Source organism: Rhinoraja longicauda, chromosome 3 (assembly GCF_053455715.1).
Source record: "Rhinoraja longicauda isolate Sanriku21f chromosome 3, sRhiLon1.1, whole genome shotgun sequence".
Lineage (NCBI taxonomy): Eukaryota > Metazoa > Chordata > Chondrichthyes > Rajiformes > Arhynchobatidae > Rhinoraja > Rhinoraja longicauda.
Genome location: NC_135955.1, coordinates 1610835 through 1636307, shown reverse-complemented (window position 1 = coordinate 1636307; position 25473 = coordinate 1610835). Strand labels below are relative to the sequence as shown.

Genomic DNA, 25473 nt, shown 5'->3' with positions numbered 1-25473 from the left:
GAGTTAGATAGAGCTCTGAAGGATAGCGGACTCAGGGGTTATGGGGAGAAGGCAGGAACGGGGTACTGATTGTGGATGATCAACCATGATCACATTGAATGGTGGTGCTGGCTCGAAGGGCCGAATAGCCTCCTCCTGCACCTATTGTCTATTGTCTATAAACCACTGTGTTGTCTCGCAGGTTCCAACTAAATCTTTCCCCTCTCTTTTTAAACCTTTACCCATTAGTTCTTGATTTCCCTACTCTGGGAAAAGGACTTTGTGCATTCACCCTATCTATTGCCCTTATGTTTTTATACACCTCCATAAGATCATTCCTCATGCACCTGTGCTTCAAGGAATAAAGTCACAGCTCACCCTTTAGCTCAGACCCTTGAGTCCTGGCAACATTCTTGTAAATTTTCTCTGCCCTCTTTCCTGCTTAATGACATCCAGCAGGGTGACCAAAACAGAACACACTACTTTTATGTGTATCCTCACTTGTCTTGTACAACTAATATGGCTGCAAATGGAGCAAGGTGTTCCGTTCTTGGGGCTACATATTAGGGAAAGTGCTTCAGACAAGATACAATAAAGAGGTTCAAAAATGTGGCCCCATGGATAGAATGGAGGTACAAAGATAGATGGGAGTAAGTTGTGGAGCACATAAGGTGGGTACAGAGAGATACGGATAAGTCATTAGTAAAGTTGCCAAATGGCATGTGATGTGGCTAATGCGTAATGGTCCATCCTGGCAGGAAGAATAAGGTAGAAGCGTTTCACCTACATGGAGAGAAATTGCAGAGCTTGAGATGCAGGGCGGCACGGTAGCGCAGCGGTAGAGTTGCTGCTTTACAGCGAATGCAGCGCCGGAGACTCAGGTTCGATCCTGACTACGGGTGCTGCACTGTAAGGAGTTTGTACGTTCTCCCCGTGACCTGCGTGGGTTTTCTCCGAGATCTTCGGTTTCCTCCCACACTCCAAAGACGTACAGGTATGTAGGTTAATTGGCTGGGTAAATGTAAAAATTGTCCCTAGTGGGTGTAGGATAGTGTTAATGTACGGGGATCACTGGGCGGCACGGACTTGGAGGGCCGAAAAGGCCTGTTTCCGGCTGTATATATATGATATGATATAAGGCTCTGAGTGTCCTTGTGCACAATTCCCAGAAGGTTGGTCTGCTAGTACAACAATGAGGAAAGCTAACCGATGTTATGATTTGTAATAAGAGTAATTAAATACCAAAGTAGAGAGATTATGCGACAATAAACTAAACTAAAACTAGCTTGTGGTTTGTCTTTTACCTTCACTAGGATGAAGGGAGTCACTGATTCCCTTCTGAACTGATATCAGTTCAGTTTGGTTTATTGTCACGTGTACTGAGGTACAGTGAAAAGGTTTTGTTGCATGCTCCAGTCGGCAGAAAGACAACACATGAATACAATCGAGCCAGTTAACACACATGAACACAATCGAGCCAGTTAGCGTGTATAATGATAAGTTATAGCCAGTAAAGTGCAAGTTAAAGCCAGTAAAGTCTGAGGATCACCAATGAGGTGAATGTGGAGGTGTGCGTTTTCACACTTCTATACCTTTTGCCCAATGGGAGAGGGGAGAAGAGGGAGTGGGCAGGATGCGACTCGTCCTTGATGATGCTGCTGGCCTTGCCGAGGCTGCGTGAGGTATAAATGGAGTCAATGGAAGGGAGGTTGGTTTGTGTGATGGTCTGTGCTGCTGGCCTTGCCGAGGCTGCGTGAGGTATAAATGGAGTCAATGGAAGGGAGGTTGGTTTGTGTGATGGTCTGGGCTGCGTCCACGATTCACTTTAATTTCTTGCTGTCTTGGATGGAGCTGTTCCCAACCAAGCTGTGATGCATCCTATAAAATGCTTTCGATTGTAGAAATTGGTGAGAGTTGTAGGGGACATGCTGAACTTCCTAAGCCTTCTAAGGAAGTCAAGGCGTGGTATGCTTTCTTGGTGGTTGCTTCAATATGGGTGGTTGCTGGTGATATTGACTCCGAGGAATTTGAAGATTCTCACCATCTCTACTTCGGCACCATCAATGCAAACTGAGGTATGTGCACCGCTTCACGTCCGGAAGTCCATCACTATCTCCTTTGTCTTGCTGACATTGAGAGAAAGATTGTTGTCTCGACACCCGGTTCGCGATCTCCTCGATATTTGGTCAATTTCGAAATGATCTGTTATTAGGGCTCTTAGTATTTACAATACTGCAGGATCTGCACTGCAGATCCCAATCAATATAAAGCTACATTTAAATCACATCCAGTACAACTATAATGCCATGTTCACCTGCTCTAATCACAGCCAGTACATGGTGTAATCCATCCCAACAGTGAACTGTATCACTCTGTAACCGTGCTCTCAGTCCCTCTGCCTATTAATCTCTCGCCTTTCTCCTCAGAAATGCAGTTTCCCAGCTCAATAACTTCCAGCGCCTGCTACCCACACTGCAGCTCTTGGGGGTGATGTTCAGTGACATTGTTGTGAAGGCGCTCATTGCAGAACAACATGGAGTTGCTACCCGTCTCCTGTATCAGATCTACATTGCTCTCCGCAGGAAGAAAAGCGCCAAGTTCCCCAAACTGGCTATGGATACCTTGGGAGCGTCAAAGCTTGCTAGCATCAGCGCTGAGATGTACAAAGAGGTGAATGGGGGTGGGGGGGGGGAGGAGGGGGGGCAAGGCGAGAAAGAGACGAGTGGGAGGGAGTGAGAGAGGGACTAGGTGATGGTGAATCATTTATCAGCTCATATCTTAATGCTGTCCCAGACTTGTGTTCCATAGAGGGAGTGCAGTGAAGATTCACTGGACTGGTTCCAGGATGGTGGACTTGCAGATGAAGAGAGATTTAGTTTAGTTCAGAGACACAGCATAGAAACATGCACTTTGGCCCACCAAGTCCGCCTGTTCACCTGTTCACATTATTTCTGGTATCCCACTTTCTTATCCACACTGGAGGCAATTTACAGTGGTCAGTTAACCTACAAAACCTCATGCCTTTGGATGTGGGAGGAAACTGGAGCACCTGGAGGAAACCCACACGGTCACAGGAAGAGCGTGTAAGCCCCTTGTGGGCAACAACCAAGGTCCGGATCAAACCTGGGACTCTGGCACGGTGAGGCAGCGGCACTACTAGCTGTGCCTCTGTCTCGCTCCAAGTAGACTGGAATATGTTCTCTCGAGTTAGAATGAGGGGAGATCACATTGAAACACATAGGGCTGGACAGATGAGATGCAGGGAGGATATTTACCCTGGACGAGGAGTCCAGAATCAGTGCTACACTCTCCCAAAAAATGTAGACCTTTCAGGACTTGGATGATAAAAATAAATTCCCTCAAAGGTCCCTTTCCAGTCAACTTTGGCCAACCTGATTTTCCCAGTCGACCTGCACATTGAATTCTCCCATGACCACTGTGGCATTGCTGTTTTACATGCCAATTTTATCTCCTGATGTAACTTGTACCCTATATCCTGGCGACTGTTTGGGGGCCTGTAAATAACTCCCATTAATGTCTTTTTACCCGTATAATTTCTCAGCTCTATCCACAGTGACTCGACATCTTCGGATCCTGTGTCGCCCCTCACTAAGGACTGAATTTCATTCCTAACCAGCAGAGCTACCCCATCCCCTCTACCCACCTTACTGTCTGTCCGATATGACATATAGCCCTGAATATTCAGCTCCCAGCTTCGATCCTCTTGCAGCCACGTCTCTAATTCCAACAACATCATATCTACCAATCTCTAACTGTGGTACAAGCTCATCCACTTTGTTTCTTAAACTTAGGCAGAAGAACAGAAACGCATTCAAATACAACACCTTTAATTCACTATTCACTTCCCTTCTCACACCGGCCCCGATTTTACCCGACCTTGCTCTCTTACCCCTTCTTGAACTTTCCGTCCCATTAATTTGGAAGACTTCTGTAACATTTCCTGCACTCTCTTTCCCTTTAACTCCACCCTTACACTTCCAATTTGCTGACCCCATCCCCCACTATTTAGTTTAAAGCTCTATCTACAGCCCAAGTGACACGGTTTGCCAGGAGTCTGGTCCCAGTCGGGTTCAAGTGGAGTCAGTCCCGTCGGAACAGTTCCCTCTTTCCCAATACTGGTGCCAATGTCCCACAAATTCAAACCCACTTCATCCACACTAGTCTTTGAGCCACGCGTTCAACTCTCTTATCCTCTCAACCCTATGCCAATTTGCGCACGGTCAGGTAGCAATCCAGAGATTATTACCATTTTAGTTCTGCAATCCCTTTGTGTCGTCACTACTTGAAAACCCACCCATCCTTAAACCATCAATAAATCTGCCTACAGTACACATGGTCCCTTCGCACAAGTCATTAATGCAGACTGTGCATACATGACCTGCGTGGGTTTTCTCCGAGATCTTCGGTTTCCTCCCACACTCCAAAGACGTACGGGTATGTAGGTTGATTGGCTGGGTAAATGTAAAAAATAAAATAAAAATTGTCCCTAGTGGGTGTAGGATAGTATTAATGTACGGGGATCGCTGGAGGGCCGAAAAGGCCTGTTTCCGGCTGTATATATATGATATGATATGAGGCCACAGCACTGATCCATGGAAATCTGAAAACGGCTTACATATCCTCCCCTCTGCTTTCTGCTCTTGAGCCTCTCCCCATGTACAGGCCAACATATTACTATCAAACCAGTGTGTGCATACAGTGTGTGCATACAGTGTGTGCATACAGTGTGTGGTAGCCTTATCTCAGCAGACATCTCATCAAAAGTCTTTTTAAAATTCAAATAACGCTGCTGGTTCCCCTTGTTCCTCCCTGTAAGCCTACTCTCAGAGAACTTGAACAAATTTGTCACCCGTGATTTCCTTTTCAGAATACTACTGTGACGCTGCTTGTCCACTGAGTTTCAAAATGGATTCCAGCATTGTCCCAATGACAGGCATTCAGCTAACTCATCTACAGATTCTGTTCTTCTGTCTACCACTTTTCTTGAGCAGTGCTGTTATGCTTGTGGTTTTCCAGTCCCCTGAGGCCTGTCAAGGATCGAGGGAACATTGGTGGATTTTAACCAACACATCAATGTCTCTGCAAGCACCTCCTCCATCTCCTTCCACGCTCACACAATGCCATCATCAGGCCCAGACGACATGTCGGCCTTTACCAAGCCTACTACTTTCACTCAAGTGATGGGATCATTTTGTTCCGATCTCAATTCTTGATCCTTAATTATTATTATCATAACGTATTATTGGTATTTTTATTTGTGTGATCGATCCAAAATAATTGTTTAACCTCTGCCATTTTATTTACCATTATTAATTCCTTCTTTTATCCTTTAAGGGACTATTGTTTGCTCTACCTACTCACTTCCTTTTTGTAAACCTGTCAAAACATACTCTCTGTTAATATGATATTTTAATGTACATTCATACCCTACCTTCCCCCTCTTTATAATTTTTAGTTGTCTTTTTCTGTTTTCTAAAATGTTATCCAAATGTTACCACTCATCTTCACAGCGTGTTTGTCCTTTCTTTCCATGTGATCATCATCTTACCTTCCTTTGACATACAGAGCCTGTCTTCTTCACTGAAATGTACCTTTGCTGAAGTTTATGAAATAATTCCTTCAATGTCTGCTGATCCACCGTCTTGCTTTTTAATTTATTTCCAGTCTACTTTAGTCACCGTAATTTACTTAAATTAGGAACACGAGTTTCAGACACAGGTTTATCATATCACCCTCAGTGTGAATTTTAAATCCTACCATCCTAAGAGATCTTTCACTACCAGACCAATGATTAATCCTGTCTTAATGTACAATGTCAGATCTAAAATAGCCTGCTCCCTGATTGGTTCCTCACCCTATCGTTCTAAGAAACCTCTTTGAACACATTTCATGAACTTATCCTCAAGGCTACCATTGAAATTTGATTTGTCCAACCTTAGGTTCCTGGTGTTGGGTCCCTACACTCCACAGTTTGCAGCCTTCCAACGAGGTTCACCACCTTCGAAAGGCAGTTAGTGATACAGTTAGTGATGGATGATCAATACTGGCCTGGCTGGCAGAGTAATTGCCGATGAAGTGATTTAAATTGACAGTAAAAAAAGTTATCTAAGATTACAACAGGATCTTTTTCTTAGGGCCAGTGGGCTAATTCAGTTAAATATGAGGTGTTCGGATTTTAGTGAGACAAACAAGGGCAAGACACAATGAACGTTAAATCCCGGGGAACGTTGCAGAACAGAGAGACGGAGGGGAGAAGGTACCTAGTTCCTAGAAAGTGCGCGCACGCTTGCCTTCATCGGTCAGCGTATTGCGTAGGGGATTTGGGATGTCATGTTGCAGCTCAACAAGACATGGGTAAGTCCATATTCAGAGTTTTGTGTGTAGTTCTGGTAACCCTGTAATAGCAAAGATGTCAATACATTGGAAAGGGTGCAAAAAAAATATTTATGAAGAAGTTTCTGGGGTAGGCTAGAAATTTTGTCCCTGGAGCGAAATAGACTGAGGGGTGACCTTTATAAACGTACAAGACCAAGTGGACCCGTTGGGCCCAAACCTCTCCTGCATCGGTGCAGCACTCTCTCCCCCCTCCCCTCCCCTCTCCCCCACCCCCCCCACTCCCCTCTCCCCCACTCCCCTCTCCCCCACTCCCCTCTCCCCCACTCCCCTCTCCCTCTCCTCCTCTCACCCTCTCCCCCCTCCCTCCCTCCACCTCCCTCCTCCCCTCCCCCTCCCTCCACCCCCCCTCCCCCTCCCTCCACGCCCCCTCCCCAACCCCCTTCCCCTCGCCCCCCACTCCATCCCCCTCAACCCCCCTTATCCTCCCTCCACCCCTCCCTCCCTCCACCCCCTCCCTCCCTCCATCCCCCTCCCTCCCCCCTCCCTCCCTCGGAGATAGATTTAAACTTTAAAATGTGAATAACTTAAAAAAATATAACACCGATTTCAATGAAACTTCTTCCATTATCACCAAAGGGATGACGGTGAGTAAGGTGGGCCTAAAGTTGGCTCGAAATCTTGTACCGTTTTGGCAGAGTCCCACAGCACCGCTGGGTCCTACTGCCCACCCCGTAAAACTTACCCGGGCTCCAGTTCCCCGCGGGCCTTCCCCAGCGACCGTGTCGACCCGCGCCGTTCCACCGCCCAGCAGCAGGGCGCAGCCGTCGCTGCACCCGGCTCCCAGGACCAACAACAGGTCGCAGCTCCACCCGGCCCACAGACACCGCGCTGGGCCCACAGCCCCCACCAGGCAGAGTCCCTCAGCACCACTGGGTCCTACTGCCCACCCTCTACTACAGGTAACCACCCGGCCCACACACACCGCGCTGGGCCCACAGCCCCCACCAGGCAGAGTCCCTCAGCACCACTGGGTCCTACTGCCCACCCTCTACTACAGGTAACCGCAGCCAGTCCTCCACTGGGTCTCCCCTTCCCCCTCTAGCCAGGCGACCCTAACTACTCCCCACATCGGTCCTCATGCCCCCCTCTGCCCTGCTAACCCACCACCCCCTCACCATACATCCCCTCCACCTGCCCCCCTGCCTCCATCCGACCCCAACCCCCACCATTGCCGGGTGTTCACCATCCCCCTTGACCTCCCCCTTTCAGACACCGAACGGTCGGTCCTCAGCAGAGGCCTCACCTTTGTTCCCCTCCGCCCCCACATCAACGAGTTCCGTGTCCGCCATGACGTGGAGCTCTTCTTCCGTCACCTCCGCCTCCAAGCCTTTTTCCATGGGAAGGAGTCCTCACCCCCCACTGATGACCCCTTCTCCCGTCTCCAACGGACCCCCTCTTCTTGGACCCTCCCGGTTGGCCAACTACCCTCACTAGAACTTTTCATCTCCAACTGCCGTTGTGACATTAACCACCTCAAATTCTCCACTCCCCTGACTAACTCTAACCTCTCCCCTCCTGAACGTGCAGCCCTCCACTCACTCCACAACAACCCGGACTTAGTCATCAAACCCGCTGACAAGGGACGTGCTGTGGTAGTCTGGCGAGCTGACCTCTACCGGACCGAGGCCAAACGACAACTCTCAGACACCTCTTCCTACTTAACCCTGGACCATGACCCCACCGACAAACACCAGACCATTATCATCAGCACCATCACGGACCTCACCATTTCCGGCGATCTACCCTCCAATGCCTCCAAACTTATAGTTCCCCAGCCCCGCACGGCCCGATTCTACCTCCTACCCAAAATCCATAAAAAGAACTGTCCCGGCAGACCCATTGTCTCTGCCTGCTCATGTCCCACCAAACTTATTTCCACCTACCTCGACTCCATCCTATCCCCCCTGGTTAAATCCCTCCCCACCTACGTCCAAGACACCTCACACGCTCTCCATCTCCTCGATAACTTCCGGTTCCCAGGCCCCCACTCCCTCATCTTTACCATGGATGTCCAGTCACTCTACACTTCCATCCCCCACAAGGATGGTCTCGAAGCCCTCCGTTTCTTCCTCGACCGTAGAACCAGCCAATCCCCATCTACCAACACTCTCCTCCGCCTAGCAGAGCTGGTTCTCATCCTTCAGGAAACGGGGCTTCCCCTCTTCCATTATAGATGAGGCTCTCACTAGGGTCTCTTCTACATCCCGCAGCTCCGCTCTTGCTCCCCCTCCCCCCACTCGCAACAAGGACAGAATCCCTCTCGTTCTCACCTTCCACCCCACCAGCCAGCGTATCCAACAAATCATCCACCAACATTTCCGTCACCTACAACAGGACCCCACCACTGGCCATACCTTCCCATCCCCTCCCCTCTCTGCGTTCCGCAGAGACCATTCCCTCCGTAACTCCCTGGTCCACTCGTCCCTTCCTACCCAAACCACCCCAACCCCGGGCACTTTCCCCTGCAACCGCACGAGATGCAACACCTGTCCCTTTACCTCCCCCCTCAACTCCATCCAAGGACCCAAACAGTCTTTCCAGGTGAGACAAAGGTTCAACCTCATCCAACCTCATCTATTGCATCCGCTGCTCTAGATGTCAACTTATTTACATCGGCGAAACCAAGCGCAGGCTCGGCGATCGCTTCGCTCAACACCTGCGCTCGGTCCGCATTGGCCAAACTGATCTCCCGGTGGCCGAGCACTTCAACTCACCCTCCCATTCCCAGTCTGACCTTTCTGTCATGGGCCTCCTCCAGTGCCATAGTGAGGCCCACCGGAAATTGGAGGAACAGCACCTCATATTTCGCCTGGGCAGTTTGCAGCCCGGTGGTATGAACATCAACTTCTCCAACTTTAGATAGTTCCTCTGTCCCTCTCTTCCCCTCCTCCTTCCCAGATCTCCCTCTATCTTCCTGTCTCCACCTATATCCTTCCTTTGTCCCGCCCCCCTGACATCAGTCTGAAGAAGGGTCTCGACCCGAAACGTCACACATTCCTTCTCTCCAGAGATGCTGCCTGACCTGCTGAGTTACTTCAGCATTTTGTGAATAAATATCATTTTGGCTGATATAACCATATAACCATATAACAACTACAGCACGGAAACAGGCCCGTTCGGCCCTACCAGTCCACGCCGACCACTCTCCCTGACCTAGTCTCATCTACCTGCACTCAGACCATAACCCTCTAATCCCCTCTTATCCATATACCTATCCAATTTACTCTTAAATAATAAAATCGAGCCTGCCTCCACCACTTCCACCGGAAGCCCATTCCATACAGCCACCTCCCTCTGAGTTAAGAAGTTCCCCCTTATGTTACCCCTAAACTTTTGTCCCTCAATTCTGAAGCTATGTCCCCTTGTTGGAATCTTCCCCACTCTCAAAGGGAAAAGCCTACCCACGTCAACTCTGTCCATCCCTCTCAAAATTTTAAAAACCTCTATCAAGTCCCCCCTCAACCTTCTACGCTCCAAAGAATAAAGACCCAACCTGCTCAACCTCTCTCTGTAGCTTAAGTGCTGAAACCCAGGCAACATTCTAGTAAATCTCCTCTGTACCCTCTCCATTTTGTCGACATCCTTCCTATAATTTGGCGACCAGAACTGCACACCATACTCCAGCTTCGGCCTCACCAATGCCCTGTACAATTTTAACATTACATCCCAACTTCTATACTCGATGCTCTGATTTATAAAGGCAAGCATACCAAACGCCTTCTTCACCACCCTATCCACATGAGATTCCACCTTCAGGGAACAATGCACAGTTATTCCCAGATCCCTCTGTTCCACTGCATTCCTCAATTCCCTACCATTTACCCTGTACGTCCTATTTTGATTTGTCCTACCAAAATGCAGCACCTCACACTTATCAGCATTAAACTCAATCTGACATCTTTCAGCCCACCCTTCCAAAAGGCCCAAGTCTCTCTGTAGACTTTGAAACTCTACTTCATTATTAACTACACCACCTATCTTAGTATCATCTGCATATTTACTAATCCAATTTGCCACACCATCATCCAGATCATTAATGTAAATGACAAACAACAGTGGACCCAACACAGATCCTTGGGGTACTCCACTAGACACTGGCCTCCAACCTGACATACAATTGTCAACCATTACCCTCTGGTATCTCCCATTCAGCCATTGTTGAATCCATCTTGCAACCTCACTATTAATACCCAACGATTTAACCTTCTTAATCAACCTTCCATGTGGAACCTTGTCAAATGCCTTACTGAAGTCCATATAGACAACATCCACAGCCTTACCCTTATCAATTTCCCTGGTAACCTCTTCAAAAAATTCAAGAAGATTAGTCAAACATGACCTTCCAGGCACAAATCCATGTTGACTGTTTCTAATCAGGCCTTGTTTATCCAAATAATTATATATATTGTCCCTAAGTATCTTTTCCATTCATTTTCCCACCACAGACGTCAAACTAACAGGTCTATAATTGCTAGGTTTACTTTTAGAACCTTTTTTAAACAAAGGCACAACATGCGCAATGCGCCAATCTTCCGGCACCATCCCCGTTTCTAATGACGTTTGAAATATTTCCGTCATAACCCCTGCTATTTCTGCACTAACTTCCCTCAATGTCCTAGGGAATATCCTATCAGGACCTGGAGACTTATCCACTTTTATATTTTTCAAAAGTGTCCGTACCTCCTCTTCTTTAATCCTCATAAATTGGCATGATGTTTAGGAACAAACAAATAAACAAACGAGAGTTTAGTATATAGATATAAAATCATGGGGAGCATAGATAAGGTGCATAGCCACAGTCCTCTTCCCATGGTTGGGTAGTCTAAAACCAGAGAGCATGGGGTAAGGTGAGAGGGGAAAAAATTTAAAAGTGTCAGAGGATCAACTTTTTCATACGGATGGTGTGTATATGGAATGAGGAAGTGATGGAGGGGGGTAAAATTACAACATTGACAAGACAGATACATGGATAGGAAAGATTTGGAGGGATATGGGCCAGGTGTAGGCAACTTGGTTGGCATGGATGGGGTGGGCTGAAGGGCCTGTTTCCGTGCCGTATGGCTGGGTGACTTTAACTGCTGTGATTCTGTGGTGCTGACTAAGATGCCTTTCCTTGCCATGTGTTTGCAGCGTCTGAGGTCAGTGATTCCACGAGAGGTTGATGTGGTCCTGCGTAGTGATCCTCACCACCCTGTGGTTCAAGGCAAGAGCACAGAGGAGGTGGTGATCCCTCAGGAAGAGCAGAAGCTACAGAAACGACACAGCCATCAGGAAGAACAGCAGACCCAAAACGAAGGGGTGAGTCTGTCCCCACGGAAATCAGGGTTTGTGCGGCACAGAAAGGACCCAATAACAGGAAAGGGAGGGAATGGATAAAAACTTAGCAGGGATTGAGAAGTGGGAAAGACTGGGAAGTGCAGGGATTGCAAATATTCATTAACGGGGTTAGATCTGAGATTGGGAAATGCACAAAGCTGCCATAGAACAGGCATTGGGAATGACCTCAGGCTGGGGGTTAAGACAGACACGAGGCTGAGACAGAAATGTTTGGGAGTGACTTTACTTTAGACAAGAGATACAGCGTGGAAACAGGCCCTTCGGCCCACCGAGTCTGCGCCGATCTACATACTAACCTACATACATTAGAGACAATTTTATAACTTAACAAAGCCACTTGATCTCCAACCCTGCACGTCTTTGGAGTGTGAGAGGGAACTGGAGCAGCTGGAGAAACTCCATGCGGTCACAGGGAAAAAGTAGAAACTCTGTACAGACAGTACCCGGGTCTGCGACACTGTGAGGCATCAACTCTACTGGCACACTGGTGCCAAGTGGACAGAACTGGGGGAGGAAAGAGATTTGGAGTGGCATGAGGCTGGACCGTAGCCGGGATTGGGTGGGATACAAGAGTGCGAGAGGGGAGGGTTTGGGACTGGGGGAGGGAGGCAAGCGGGGCAAGAGATTGGCAGAGATTAAGTCTGCGGGTTGCAAGGCATTGACGCATCATCGCTCGTGCAAGTTGTGTTATTCCAGTCCTCTCCCTCACAAGTTCCCCTCATTCTGCTTCTTCCAGCCCTATACAGCAAAGAGGAAGAACAAGGAGTTGAAGGGAAAGAGTAAGGCATCGATCATCCCCATCACCATGATGCCACAGGGAATGACAAAAACAGTTCAGATACGCAAACAAGAGCTGAGAACGAAGGAAGCGGAGGTAGGGTGGTGCTGCAATAGGGAACTGATTCAAGGTTATTGACCAGAATCATTGACTCTCTTTCCCTCACATAGATGCTGCCTGACCTGCTGAGTGAATCTAGCATTTTAGTTTTATTTCTATATTTACATAGAGACATATAAAATGGGACATATATACGAGACATCAAAAAGAGCTGTTTGGTCCTGGTGGGGGTGAGTTATTGGGTGAGGATTCAAGTTAAGAATGGCGAGGGTGGATGCTGGATAATAGTTGGACAGATGGCTGGGGAACACAGGGGTGGGGACAAGAATAGAGCAGGGAAGGAAGGTGAGAGAGTACAGATGACAGGCGAGACCCGTGGAGCTGTTGGGTGGCCAGAGAGGGTGGGAGTGAGGTAGAAGTTAATTTAGTTTATTGTCACATGTACCGGGAAAAGCTTTTTGGTGTGATGGTCTGGGCTGTGCACAATTCTCTGCAATTTCTTGCGGTCTTGGATGAAACTGTTTCCAAACATGCTGTGATACATCACAATGAAGTGGTTTCTACGGCGTATCTGTGGAAGTTGATGAGAGTTGTTGGGGACATACCGAAATTCCTCAGCCTTTAAGGAAGTAGAGGCATTGCTGTGCTTTCCTGGCCAATGATTTGATGTGGCTAGTCCACGACAAGTTGCTGGTGATATCTACTCCTAGGAACTTGAAGCTTTCACCCATCTCTACATCGGCACCATCAATGTATAAAGGGGTGTGTGTACCACTTCACTTCCCGAAGTCGATCACTTTCTCCTTTGTCTTGTTGACATTGAGAGAAAGATTGTTGTCTTGACTCCAAGTCACGAGATTCTCATTCTCCTTACTCTATCTCATCTTTATTCGATATCCTGCCCACAATGTGGTGTTATCTGTGAATTTAGGGCTCTTAACGATAGTGGAGTCAGGGGGTATGGGGAGAAGGCAGGAACGGGGTACTGATTGAGAATGATCAGCCATGATCACATTGAATGGCGGTGCTGGCTGGAAGGGCTGAATGGCCTCCTCCTGCACCTATTGTCTATTGTCTATAATTTGTAAATTAAATTTGAGTTAGCTTTGGACTTGGCTGTACAGTCATGGGTGGTAAGGAGTAAAGAAGGGCGATGTGAACGCATCCTTTTTTTGAACCAAAACTAATTTATTCAACCTTTTACAATATTATGTATAATACTAAATTATTAAAAACAAACCCACCACTATAATACAAGTAAAACAATTTTTTCTTAAACAACTATTTCCCCATCCTTATTGAGGATGCATTCCAGCCCCAGGGGCAGGCGGCCGGCTCGAGCCAAGAGCCCTCTTCCACCTGGCACTGTGACTCGCGGACGGCCAGCTTGGCCAGGCCCAGGAGCAACCCAACCAGCCCCACCCTGTCCCCTACGCACAGGGTGACCAAAGAGGAGGATGGTGGGTGTGAAATGCAGCCAGAAGGCAAGGAGCAGCCCTTTAGATACTGGAGCAGGGGCTGCAACCTCACACACTCCATAAACATGTGGAACAGTCTCTTCCAGCCTGCAACAGTGGCAGGCGGCTGGCGAGTCTGAACCAGGATAGGAGCAGGTTGCAGGGGACTCCTCGGTGCAGTACCCATCCCAGGTCCCCGATGTAGAGCGAGGGACCCCCACTGGGGGCTTCTCTCGTGGCCAGTAGGCAGTACCGACCTCCACCTTGTGTCCGGGCGGTGGATGGAGAAAGCATCCTTGTGGGGCGCCAGTGTTAAGGATTATTACAGAGGATGATTTTTTTTTTAGATTATGTTTTGGGGTTTATTGGTGAATAGGAATTAGCCAGAAGTTTGTGCTACTGTTCAGGTGTTCATTGTGTGGTTTCAGATGTTCCTCAATGAGATCACAAAGTTTGAAAAGATATTGAAGGACCTGACACCCGAAGGAGGTGAGGAGAGAGAGAGGTGAGTAGACAGAGCAGAGAGGCAGCATTACAGCTTGACAGTTCACCCAGCGAACAGTCAGAGACACAGGAGGTGAGCTCTATTCAATTGATGGCTCCAGACAGGACAGGTCCAGGAGAGAGACAGGACACAGACCGGGAGAGACAGGACACAGTCTAGGAGACAGGAGACAGTCCAGGAGAGACGGGACACAGTCCAGGAGAGACGGGACACAGTCCAGGAGACAGGAGACAGTCCAGGAGACAGGGCACAGTCCAGGAGAGACAGGACACAGTCCAGGAGAGACAGGACACAGTCCAGGAGAGACGGGACACAGTCCAGGAGAGAGACAGGGCACAGTCCAGGAGAGACGGGACACAGTCCAGGAGAGACGGGACACAGTCCAGGAGAGACGGGACACAGTCCAGGAGTGACGGGACACAGTCCAGGAGTGACGGGACACAGTCCAGGAGAGACGGGACACAGTCCAGGAGAGACGGGACACAGTCCAGGAGAGATGAGACACAGTCCAGGAGTGACGGGACACAGTCCAGGAGTGACGGGACACAGTCCAGGAGAGACGGGACACAGTCCAGGAGAGACGGGACACAGTCCAGGAGTGACGGGACACAGTCCAGGAGAGACGGGACACAGTCCAGGAGAGACGGGACACAGTCCAGGAGTGACGGGACACAGTCCAGGAGAGACGGGACACAGTCCAGGAGTGACGGGACACAGTCCAGGAGTGACGGGACACAGTCCAGGAGAGACGGGACACAGTCCCAGTCCATAATATTTACAGTACACAATATAACAAAACAAAACCGACCACCATAATACGAGTCAAACAAATACTCTAAATGAACTCCTATATAACTATATTACGATTTCCATCGAGGATGACTTTCACCCTACGCGGTGCCCAACGGTCCCGCAAATCCCCCAGGGAGCCCATGGACAGCGTGTGGTCCCTCTCCAGTACCACCCGGGCACGGATGTAACCCTGGAAAAGGGGCAGGCAGCCGGCTCGAGCAGTCCTCTTCCGCCTGGCGCCGTGAGTCACGGATGGCCAGCTTGGCCAGGCCCAGGAGCAACCCAACCAGGACATCCTCGGCCCCCCCACCCTCTCCCCTGCGCACAGGGTGTCCAAAGATGAGGATGGTGGGTGGGAAGTGCAGCCAGAAGGCAAGGAGCAGCCACTTTAGATATTGGAACAGGGGCTGCAACCTCACACACTCCATGTACACGTGGTACACAGACACACACTCCATGTACACGTGGTACACAGACTCACACACTCCATGTACACGTGGCACACAGACACACACTCCATGTACACGTGGTACACAGACTCACACACTCCATGTACACGTGGTACACAGACTCACACACTCCATATACACGTGGTACACAGACTCACACACTCCATATAAACGTGGTACACAGACTTCCAGCCAGCGAAGGTTGCAGGCGGCTGGCACGTCTGTGAACCAACCGCGAGGGAGACAGGTTGCAGGGGACTCCACTCCAGGTCCCCGATGGAGAGGGGGAGAATCCCTGCACAGAGGGACCCACACTGTGGGGCCCTCACGCCACCAAAAGGCAACACCGATCACCACTTAGTGTCCGGATGGGGTGGACCAGGGCGAGGAAGTGCACGGTGTGGAGGAGGAACCCCTATAGGACACGCTTCCCTGCGCCTCGGAGGGAGGTGAAGGGTGTTGAGGTAAGGCAGCTCATGTTGTGCAGGACCGGCTCCCGAGAAGGATTACAGCGCCTGGGTGCGGCGAGTACCTCCGGCTGAGCAGGGGTTTGCTCAGCTACGGGCACTCCACTGCTCTAACGACCGGGACATCGCCCTCCGCCAATAGAGGGGGCCCCGGTCGATGGCAACCAGGTTCCAGACTATCAGCAGGGCCCGGTAGAAGCCGGGCATCCTCTGCACGACAGCACCACTGGTGTCAACGTACCTCCTTGAGGGCAGAGAGAGAGCGCGCAATTCATAGGGTCATGGACATCGTGGGCTGAAAGGACTGTTAGAGTCATAGTATGGAAACAGGCCCTTCGACCCAACTTACCCATGCTGACGAACAAGCCCCATTTACACTAGTTCCACTTGCCTGCGTTTAGCCCATTTCCCTGTCAACCTATCCTATCCATGTCCCTGTCAAACTCTTTCGTAACATTGTGCTGGTACCTGCATCAACTACCTCCTCTGGCAGCTTGTTCCAGACACCCCTCACCCTTTGTGTAAAAAAAAAGTTGCCCCTCAGGTTCCCCCCTCACATTACACCTCTGTCTTCTGGTGCTTGATTCTCCTACTCTTGGTAAGAGATTCTGTGCATCTCATAATCTCATGATCTTAAATTCCTCTCATGATCTTAAATACCTCTATAACATCACCCCTCATCCACCTGCACTCCAAGGAATAAAGTCCCAGCCTGCCCAATGTCGAAATCTTGACCCGAAGTAAGACTCAAAGGCTCGTTAACACCAACAATCGATTAAGATCCTGCTGTGATCTTTGACAGACATCTTCATTATGTCCAATACCACCCTGTCATCTGTACGTTCTCATCAAAATCATTGATATAGATGACAAACAGCAATGGGCCCAGCACCAAACCCTGAGGCACACCACGAGTCACAGGCCTCCAGGCCTCCTGTCTGAAAAAAAACCCTGCACCATCACCTTCTGCTCCCCTCAAGGAAGCCAATCTCTATGCAGTCAGCTAGCTTTCCCCTGATCCGATGAGATCAAACCTTCCAGAGCAGCCAACCATGACTTACCAATGTCTGCTGAAGATGCCCGGTGGCGCAGCGGTAGAGTTGCTGCCTTACAGCGAATGCTGCGCCGGAGACCCGGGTTCCATCCCGACTACGGGTGCTGTCTGAACGGAGTTTGTACGTTCTCCCCGTGACCTGCGTGGGTTTTCTCTGAGATCTTCGGTTTCCTCCGACACTCCAAAGACGTACAGGTTTGTGGGTTAATTGGCTTGGCAAATGTAAACATTGTCCCTGGTGGGTGTAGGACAGTGTTAATGTGTGGGGATCACTGGTTGGCGCAGACCCGGTGGGCCAAAAGGGCCTGTTTCCGTGCTGTTTCTCTAAACTAAAATGTCTTGCTGAAGTCTAGGGCAGGGACACAGAATGAGACGAGGATGGTGCCAGAGTCAGGGGAGGTGGGAACAGTTCAAGCCAGTGCTGCCATGAGGAAAAGGTGGGCTTGGACAAGCAAAGGTGAGCAGCACAAGTTCCTGGTCCATGGAAAGAGTGTTGAATGACCCCGTGCGGTCTGCATGCAGCTCCCGACTGCAGCCAGCTGCCCCCCCTGAGGAGAGCGGTGCTGCCTGCGTGAGAGGGGAGCAGACCCGGAGCTTCATCGAGAACGTCCGCAAGCGGCTGACGGACGATGCCAAGGCTCGCAAAGAGAGGGAGAAGAGGCGGCGCAGGGTCCTGTTGGAGCAGCTCGAGGCTCACGAGGCACAGGAGGTAGGAGGGGACAGGCAGGGCAAGGGGAGGGTAGTGGGGAGGGTGTGGGGTGTTGGTGAGGGTGTTGGGGAGGGGTGGGGTGTTGGGGAGGGTTGGGGGTGTGGGATGTTGGGGAAGGGTGGGGTGTTGGGGAGGGTTGGGGGTGTGGGATGTTGGGGTGGGGTGTTGGGGAGGGTTGGGGGTGTTGGGGAGAGTTGGGTTGGGGAGGGTTGGGGGTGTGGGATGTTGGGGAGGGGTGGGGTGTTGGGGAGGGTTGGGGGTGTGGGTGTTGGGGAGGGTTGGGGGTGTGGGGTGTTGGGGAGGGTTGGGGGTGTTGGGGAAGGTTGGGGGTGTGGGGTGTTGGGGAGAGTTGGGGTGTTGGGGAGGGTTGGGGGCGGGGGGTGATGGGGAGGGTTGGGGGTGTGGGATGTTGGGGAGGGGTGGGGTGTTGGGGAGGGTTGGGGGTGTTGGGGAGGGTTGGGGGTGGGGAGGGTTGGGGGTGGGGTGTTGAGGAGGGTTGGGGGTGTTGGGGAGAGTTGGGGGTGTGGGGTGGGGAGGGTGGGCGGTGTGTGGGGCGGGCAGTGTGTGGGGCGGGCAGTGTGTGGGGTGGGGAGTGTGGGGATGTGTGGAGCAGGGGGGTGTGGGGTGGGCAGTGTGTGGGGCGGGCAGTGTGTGGGGTGGGGAGTGTGTGCGGTGGGCAGTGGGGTGGGGAGTGTGGGGTGGGGAGTGTGTGGGGTGGGGTGGGGAGTGTGTGGGGTGGGGAGTGTGTGGGGTGGGCAGTGTGTGGGGTGTGTGGGGTGGGCGGTGTGTGGGCTGTGTGGGGTGGGCAGTGTGTGGGGTGTGTGGGGTGGGCAGTGTGTGGGGTGGGCGGTGTGTGGGGTGGGCAGTGTGTGGGGTGTGTGGGGTGGGGAGTGTGTGGGGTGGGCAGTGTGTGGGGTGTGTGGGGTGAGGGGTGTGTGGGGCGGGGTGGTGTGGGGTGGGGAGTGTTGTGGGTGCACTGACCCCTGCTCTACCCCAGGAGGTGTACCGTGAGGAGCAGCTGGTACACAGACTGATGCGGCAGTCGCTGCAGGAACGTCGCATCACGGTGCAGCTGATGCATGCCCGCCACGAGAAGCAAATCATGATACAGAACCGCATCTACCGGGAGAAGCAGTACGAGGAGCAGCGACTGAAGGAGTTCACAGACTCGCTGGACCGAGAGAAAGTAGGTTCCCCCTCCCCTGGTCAGCAGGGGAGCGAGGGGCTGAACGGCCTCCTGCTCCTGATTCAGAACTTGCCTGAAGACCAAGGGCCTGCAGGGCTGGGATTGGAAACACTCAGCAGGTCAGGCAGTATCTGTGGAGAGAGAATCAGATAACGTTTCCAACGCAGGCCCTTTGGTCAGGGCTGGGTGAGCGAGCGAGAGAGACAGCAGGTGGGTGAGGGGCAAGGGGCTCACACAGGGCACTCCCCGTACTCCCTCTTTTTTCAGGGCTTGCCTCCACCCTTACCCTCCCCTCTCGTCACCAGTAGTGCATCACAGATGACTGCCGGCCCTGGATTGCTCGCACCTCCCACAGGCTGGCGTAGCAGCCCCATCATCACACGCACCACGCAGGGAGTGGCTGGGCAGGGCACAGACCGGGAGAGGAGTGGCTGGGCAGGGCATAGGCTGGCAGAGAGTGGCTGGGCAGGGCACAGACTGGCAGAGAGTGGCTGGGCTGGGCACAGACTGGCAGAGAGTGGCTGGGCAAGGCACAGACTGGCAGAGAGTGGCTGGGCTGGGCATAGGCTGGCAGAGAGTGGCTGGGCATGGCACAGACCGGGAGAGGAGTGGCTGGGCTGGGCACAGACTGGCAGAGAGTGGCTGGGCTGGGCACAGACTGGCAGAGAGTGGCTGGGCTGGGCATAGGCTGGCAGAGAGTGGCTGGGCATGGCACAGACCGGGAGAGGAGTGGCTGGGCAGGGCACTGACCGGGAGAGGAGTGGCTGGGCAGGGCACAGACCGGGAGAGGAGTGGCTGGGCAAGGCATAGGCTGGCAGAGAGTGGCTGGGCAAGGCACAGGCTGGCAGAGAGTGGCTGGGCATGGCTCAGACCGGGAGAGGAGTGGCTGGGCAGGGCATAGGCTGGCAGAGAGTGGCTGGGCAAGGCACAGGCTGGCAGAGAGTGGCTGGGCAGGGCACAGGCTGGCAGAGGGGTGGCGACAATAACAGGGTTATTACACCTCAACCATTATCCCTTTCTCCACAGATGCTGCCTTTAGAGCGTTCTGTGGTGGTTCCTGGCAAATCCAATTGTAACCTCACGCCTCTACCTACCCCCAATGACACAACCCCTCCCTTCCCCCCCGCCCCGCCCCCTCTCTCCAGCCTGACGCCCCCTTCACCCCCCCCCCACCCCCCCCCCCCCCCCCGGTGCCGGTGAGTTCCCTCCGTGGGTGCTGCTGCCCCTTGTCTCTGCTCCCGTGGGTGGCGGTGCTGTCCCGTGTGTGGCGGTGCTGTCCCGTGTGTGGCGGTGCTGACCCGTGTCTCTGCTCCCGTGCGTGGCGGTGCTGTCCCGTGTCTTTGGTCCCGTGTCTCTGCTCCCGTGTGTGGTGTGGTGACCCGTGTGTCTGCTCCTGTGTGTGGCGTGCTGACCCGTGTCTGCTCCCGTGTGTGGTGTGGTGACCCGTGTCTCTGCTTCCACAGATGGTGGTGAGGCAGGAGCTGCTGGAGCGGGCGGAGGAGCGGGACCAACAGCGGCAGGTGCACGAGATGCTGTTGGCGGAGCGTGCTGAGCGGCGTTTCCGTAAACACTACGCCCTGTGCCTGGAGGTGGCCGAGCACATCGTCGACCTGGCCACCATGGTGGCTGAGTACAGTGACCTCACCTTCGGGTAGGTGGACTCCACGCTCTCCAGCCCTCCTCGCCAACCTCCTGCCCCTCGCTCCCTGCCCACCCATCACCTCTCACCCCTCACCCATCACCCCCTCACCCATCACTGCATCACCCCCTCACCCTCTCACCCATCACCCCTCACCCATCACCCCTCACCCTCTCACACCTCACCCCTCAACCATCACTGCATCACCCATCACCCCTCACCCATCACCCTCTCAACCATCACCCCCTCACCCATCACCCCTCACCCATCACTCCTCACCCTCTCACACCTCACCCCTCAACTATCACTGCATCACCCATCACCCCCTCACCCCTCATCCCTCACCCATCACTCCTCACCCTCTCACACCTCACCCCTCAACTATCACTGCATCACCCATCACCCCCTCACCCCTCATCCCTCACCCTCTCATCCATCATCCCATCACCCCTCACCCTCTCATCCCTCACCCTCTCATCCCTCACCCTCTCACCCATCACCCCTCACCCATCACCCCTCACCCATCACCCCTCACCCTCTCACACCTCACCCCTCACCCATCACTGCATCACCCATCACCCTCTCATCCCTCACCCTCTCACCCATCACCCCTCACCCATCACCCCTCACCCATCACCCCTCACCCTCTCACACCTCACCCCTCACCCATCACTGCATCACCCATCACCCCCTCACCCTCTCACCCATCACCCCTCACACATCACCCCTCACCCATCACCCTCTCACCCATCACCCCCTCACCCATCACCCCTCACCATGTCACCCCTCACCCATTACCCCTCACCCTCTCACACCTCACCCCTCAACCATCACTGCATCACCCATCACCCCCTCACCCCTCACCCTCTCACCCATCATCCCCTCACCCATCATCCCTCACCCTCTCACCCATCACTGCATCACCCATCACTCCTCACCCATCACCTCTCACCCATCACCCCTCACCCATCACCCTCTCACCCATCACCCTCTCACCCATCACCCTCTCACCCATCACCCCCTCACCCCTCACCCATCAACCCCTCACCCGCTCACCCCCTCATCTATCACCCCTCACCCATCACCGCATCACCCATCACCCTCTCACCCATCACCCCTCACCCATCACCCTCTCACCCATCACCCCTCACCCCCTCACCCATCACCCCCTCACCCCATCACCTCTCACCCCATCACCTCTCACCCCATCACCTCTCACCCCCTCACCCCATCACCCCATCACCCCTCACCCCATCACCCCTCACCCCATCACCTCTCACCCCTCACCCCATCACCTCTCACCTCATCACCCCCTCACCCATCACTCCATCACCTCTCACCCCATCAAAACTCATCACTCCCCTCACCCCTCATCCCTCGCCCCATCACCCCTCAATCAGTCCATCCTCAATCAGTCCATCCTAACCAAATGCAAATTAATCTTGTCCTTTAGAATCCCCTCCAATAATTGACCCCAGAATCAATAACTTACTTACCTGACTTACCCATCTCCTCTTCACAACATTAACCACCCTCCAGTCTTCTGGTTCCTCAGACTAACAAGATACAGAAGTCCTCTGCCAGTCCAGGGGAATGGTGGGTGAATGGAACGAGCTGCCAGTGGAGGTGGTTGAGGCAGGACCTATGAACAACATTTAAAAGACTCTTGGACAAGTACATGGACGGGGAAGGTTTAGAGGGATATGTTCCAAATGCAGGCTGGTGTGACTGGTGTAGATGGGGCATGTTGGTCGACATGGGCAACGTGAGCTGAAGGGCCTGCTTCCACACTGTATGACTATATGACCCCAGCAATCTCCTCCATTGCCTACCAGACCACCCGAGCCCTGTGGATGTCCCCATCTTTACGCATTTCAACACCACCAACTCCTCCCCCTCGTGATGATGATACCCTCTGGGACATCATTGTTTCCTGCCTTGCACTCATGGGTTCTCTGACCTTCTCTGGTAAATGCCCAGGAGAGTGGGAGAGGTATGAGCCACTTGTTGCTGCTGTTTGTCTGTGTGTCACACTGCTCCCACTCTATACAACCCCACAGCCTGATTCCAAGCAAGATGATGAGGGAGTGGAAGGAGCTGTTCTTTGCCCAGAAACCCATCTACGAGCAGCTGGCCACAGCACAGCAGCTTGCCGGTGACAGCCCCGAGGACATTGAGATGGCCAAGCAGCAACTGCACAATGCCCACGATTATGAAGACTACCAGGTAGGCTCCCCCTCCCCTGGCCGGCGACTGTCCCTCCCACCCCCCCGATTCACACCTCAGTACCACGCACGAGCGTTTAATCACCGTGCAACTGCAGCAGCGTGTGATCACAGGGTGGGGCTGTACACGTGTGATCAGTGTGGCACTGTACACGTGTGATCAGGGTGGCACTGTACATGTGTGATCACAGTGGCACTGTACACGTGTGATCACAGGGTGGGGCTGTACATGTGTGATCACAGGGTGGGGCTGTACATGTGGGATCACGGTGGGGCTGTACATGTGTGATCACAGGGTGGGGCTGTACATGTGTGATCAGGGTGGCACTGTACATGTGTGATCACAGGGTGGAACCGCACATGTGTGATCACTGGTGTGGGGCTGTACATGTGTGATCAGGGTGGGAGTGACATGTGTACCTGCGTGGCACTGTGCGTGTGAAGTGACGGTACACGAGTGTGATTAATGCTGTGACCCTATGTGGTTGTGATTACTGCAGGGACTGTACGTGTGTGATCACAGCATGGGGCTGTATGTGTGTGACTGTACGCTAGTGTTATTACTGCGGGGACTGTACGTGTGTGATCACAGCGTGGGACTAGTGATCACAGGATGGAAGTGTACTGGTTTGGTTACAGGGTGGAAGTGTACTAGTGATCACAGAGTGTGAGTGTATTAGTGTGATCACAGGGTGGGTGTGTACCAGTGATCGCACTGTGGGTGTGTACTAGTATGGTCACAGGGTGGGAATGTACCAGTGATCACAGTGTGGGAGTGCACTAGTAGTCACAGGGTGGGTGTGCACTAGTGGTTACAGGGTGGGAGTGTACTAGTGTGGTCACAGGATAGGTGTGTACTAGTGTGGTCATGGTGGGTGTGTACTAGTGTGGTCACAGGGTGGGAGTGTACTAGTGGTCACAGGATGGGAGTGTACTAGTGATCACAGGATGAGAGTGTACTAATGATCACAGGATGGGAGTGTACTAGTGATCACAGTGGGTGTGTACTAGTGATCACAGGATGGGAGTGTACTAGTGTGATCACAGGGGGTGTACTAGTGATCACAGTGTGGGTGTTTACTAGTGATCACAGGATGGGAGTGTACTAGTGATCACACGATGGGAGTGTACTAGTGATCACAGGGTGGCAGTGTACTAGTGATCACAGGGTGGCAGTGTACTAGTGTGGTCACGGGGGGGGGTGTACTAGTGTGATCACACGATGGGAGTGTACTAGTGATCACAGGGTGGCAGTGTACTAGTGATCACAGGGTGGCAGTGTACTAGTGTGGTCACGGGGGGGTGTACTAGTGTGATCACAGTGTGGGAGTGTACTAGTGAGCACAGTGTGGGAGTGTACTAGTGTGATCACAGGGTGGGTGTGTACTAGTATGATCACAGGGTGGGAGTGTACTAGTGTGATCACAGGGTGTGAGTGTACTAGTGATCACAGTGTGGGAGTGTACTAGTGTGATCACAGGGTGTGTGTACTAGTGATCACAGGGTGTGAGTGTACTAGTGATCACAGGGTGGGAGTGTACTAGTGTGAACACAGGGTGTGAGTGTACTAGTGATCACAGTGTGGGAGTGTACTAGTGGTCACAGTGTGGGAGTGTACTAGTGTGATCACAGGGTGGGAGTGTACTAGTGTGGTCATGGTGGGAGTGTACTAGTGATCACAGAGTGTGAGTATACTAGTGTGGTCATGGTGGGAGTGTACTAGTGATCACAGGGTGTGAGTGTACTAGTGATCACAGGGTGTGAGTGTACTAGTGATCACAGGGTGTGAGTGTACTAGTGATCACAGGGTGTGAGTGCACTAGTGATCACAGGGTGAGTGTACTAGTGATCACAGGGTGTGAGTGTACTAGTGATCACAGGGTGTGCATGTACTAGTGATCACAGGGTGTGAGTGTGCTAGTGATCACAGGGTGTGAGTGTACTAGTGATCACATGGTGGGGGTGTACTAGTGATCACGTTGTGAGTGTACTAGTAATCACAGGGTGGGGGTGTACTAGAGATCACAGGGTATGCGTGTACTAGTGATCACAGGGTGGGTGTACAAGTGTGATCACAGGGTGTGAGTGTACTAGTGATCACAGGGTGTGAGTGTACTAGTGTGATCACAGGGTGTGAGTGTACTAGTGATCACAGGGTGTGAGTGTACTAGTGTGATCACAGGGTGTGTGTACTAGTGTGATCACAGGGTGTGAGTGTACTAGTGATCACAGGGTGTGAGTGTACTAGTGTGATCACAGGGTGTGAGTGTACTAGTGATCACAGGGTGTGAGTGTACTAGTGTGATCACAGGGTGTGTGTACTAGTGTGATCACAGGGTGTGAGTGTACTAGTGATCACAGGGTGTGAGTGTACTAGTGTGATCACGGTGTGAGTGTACTAGTGATCACAGGGTGTGTG

At 52.2% G+C, this 25473-nt stretch overlaps 1 protein-coding gene across 1 annotated transcript in view; it reads left to right on the top strand.

The window, feature by feature from the left end:
• spef2 (sperm flagellar 2) overlaps positions 1-25473 on the top strand; it is a 131003-nt gene that overhangs the window by 15440 nt on the left and 90090 nt on the right. Inside the window, 8 exon segments of the mRNA XM_078430530.1 lie at positions 2406-2649; positions 11527-11694; positions 12470-12607; positions 14457-14533; positions 17818-18004; positions 19002-19190; positions 20654-20841; positions 22890-23055. Of these exon segments, the coding sequence (XP_078286656.1) occupies positions 2406-2649; positions 11527-11694; positions 12470-12607; positions 14457-14533; positions 17818-18004; positions 19002-19190; positions 20654-20841; positions 22890-23055 (1357 nt within the window).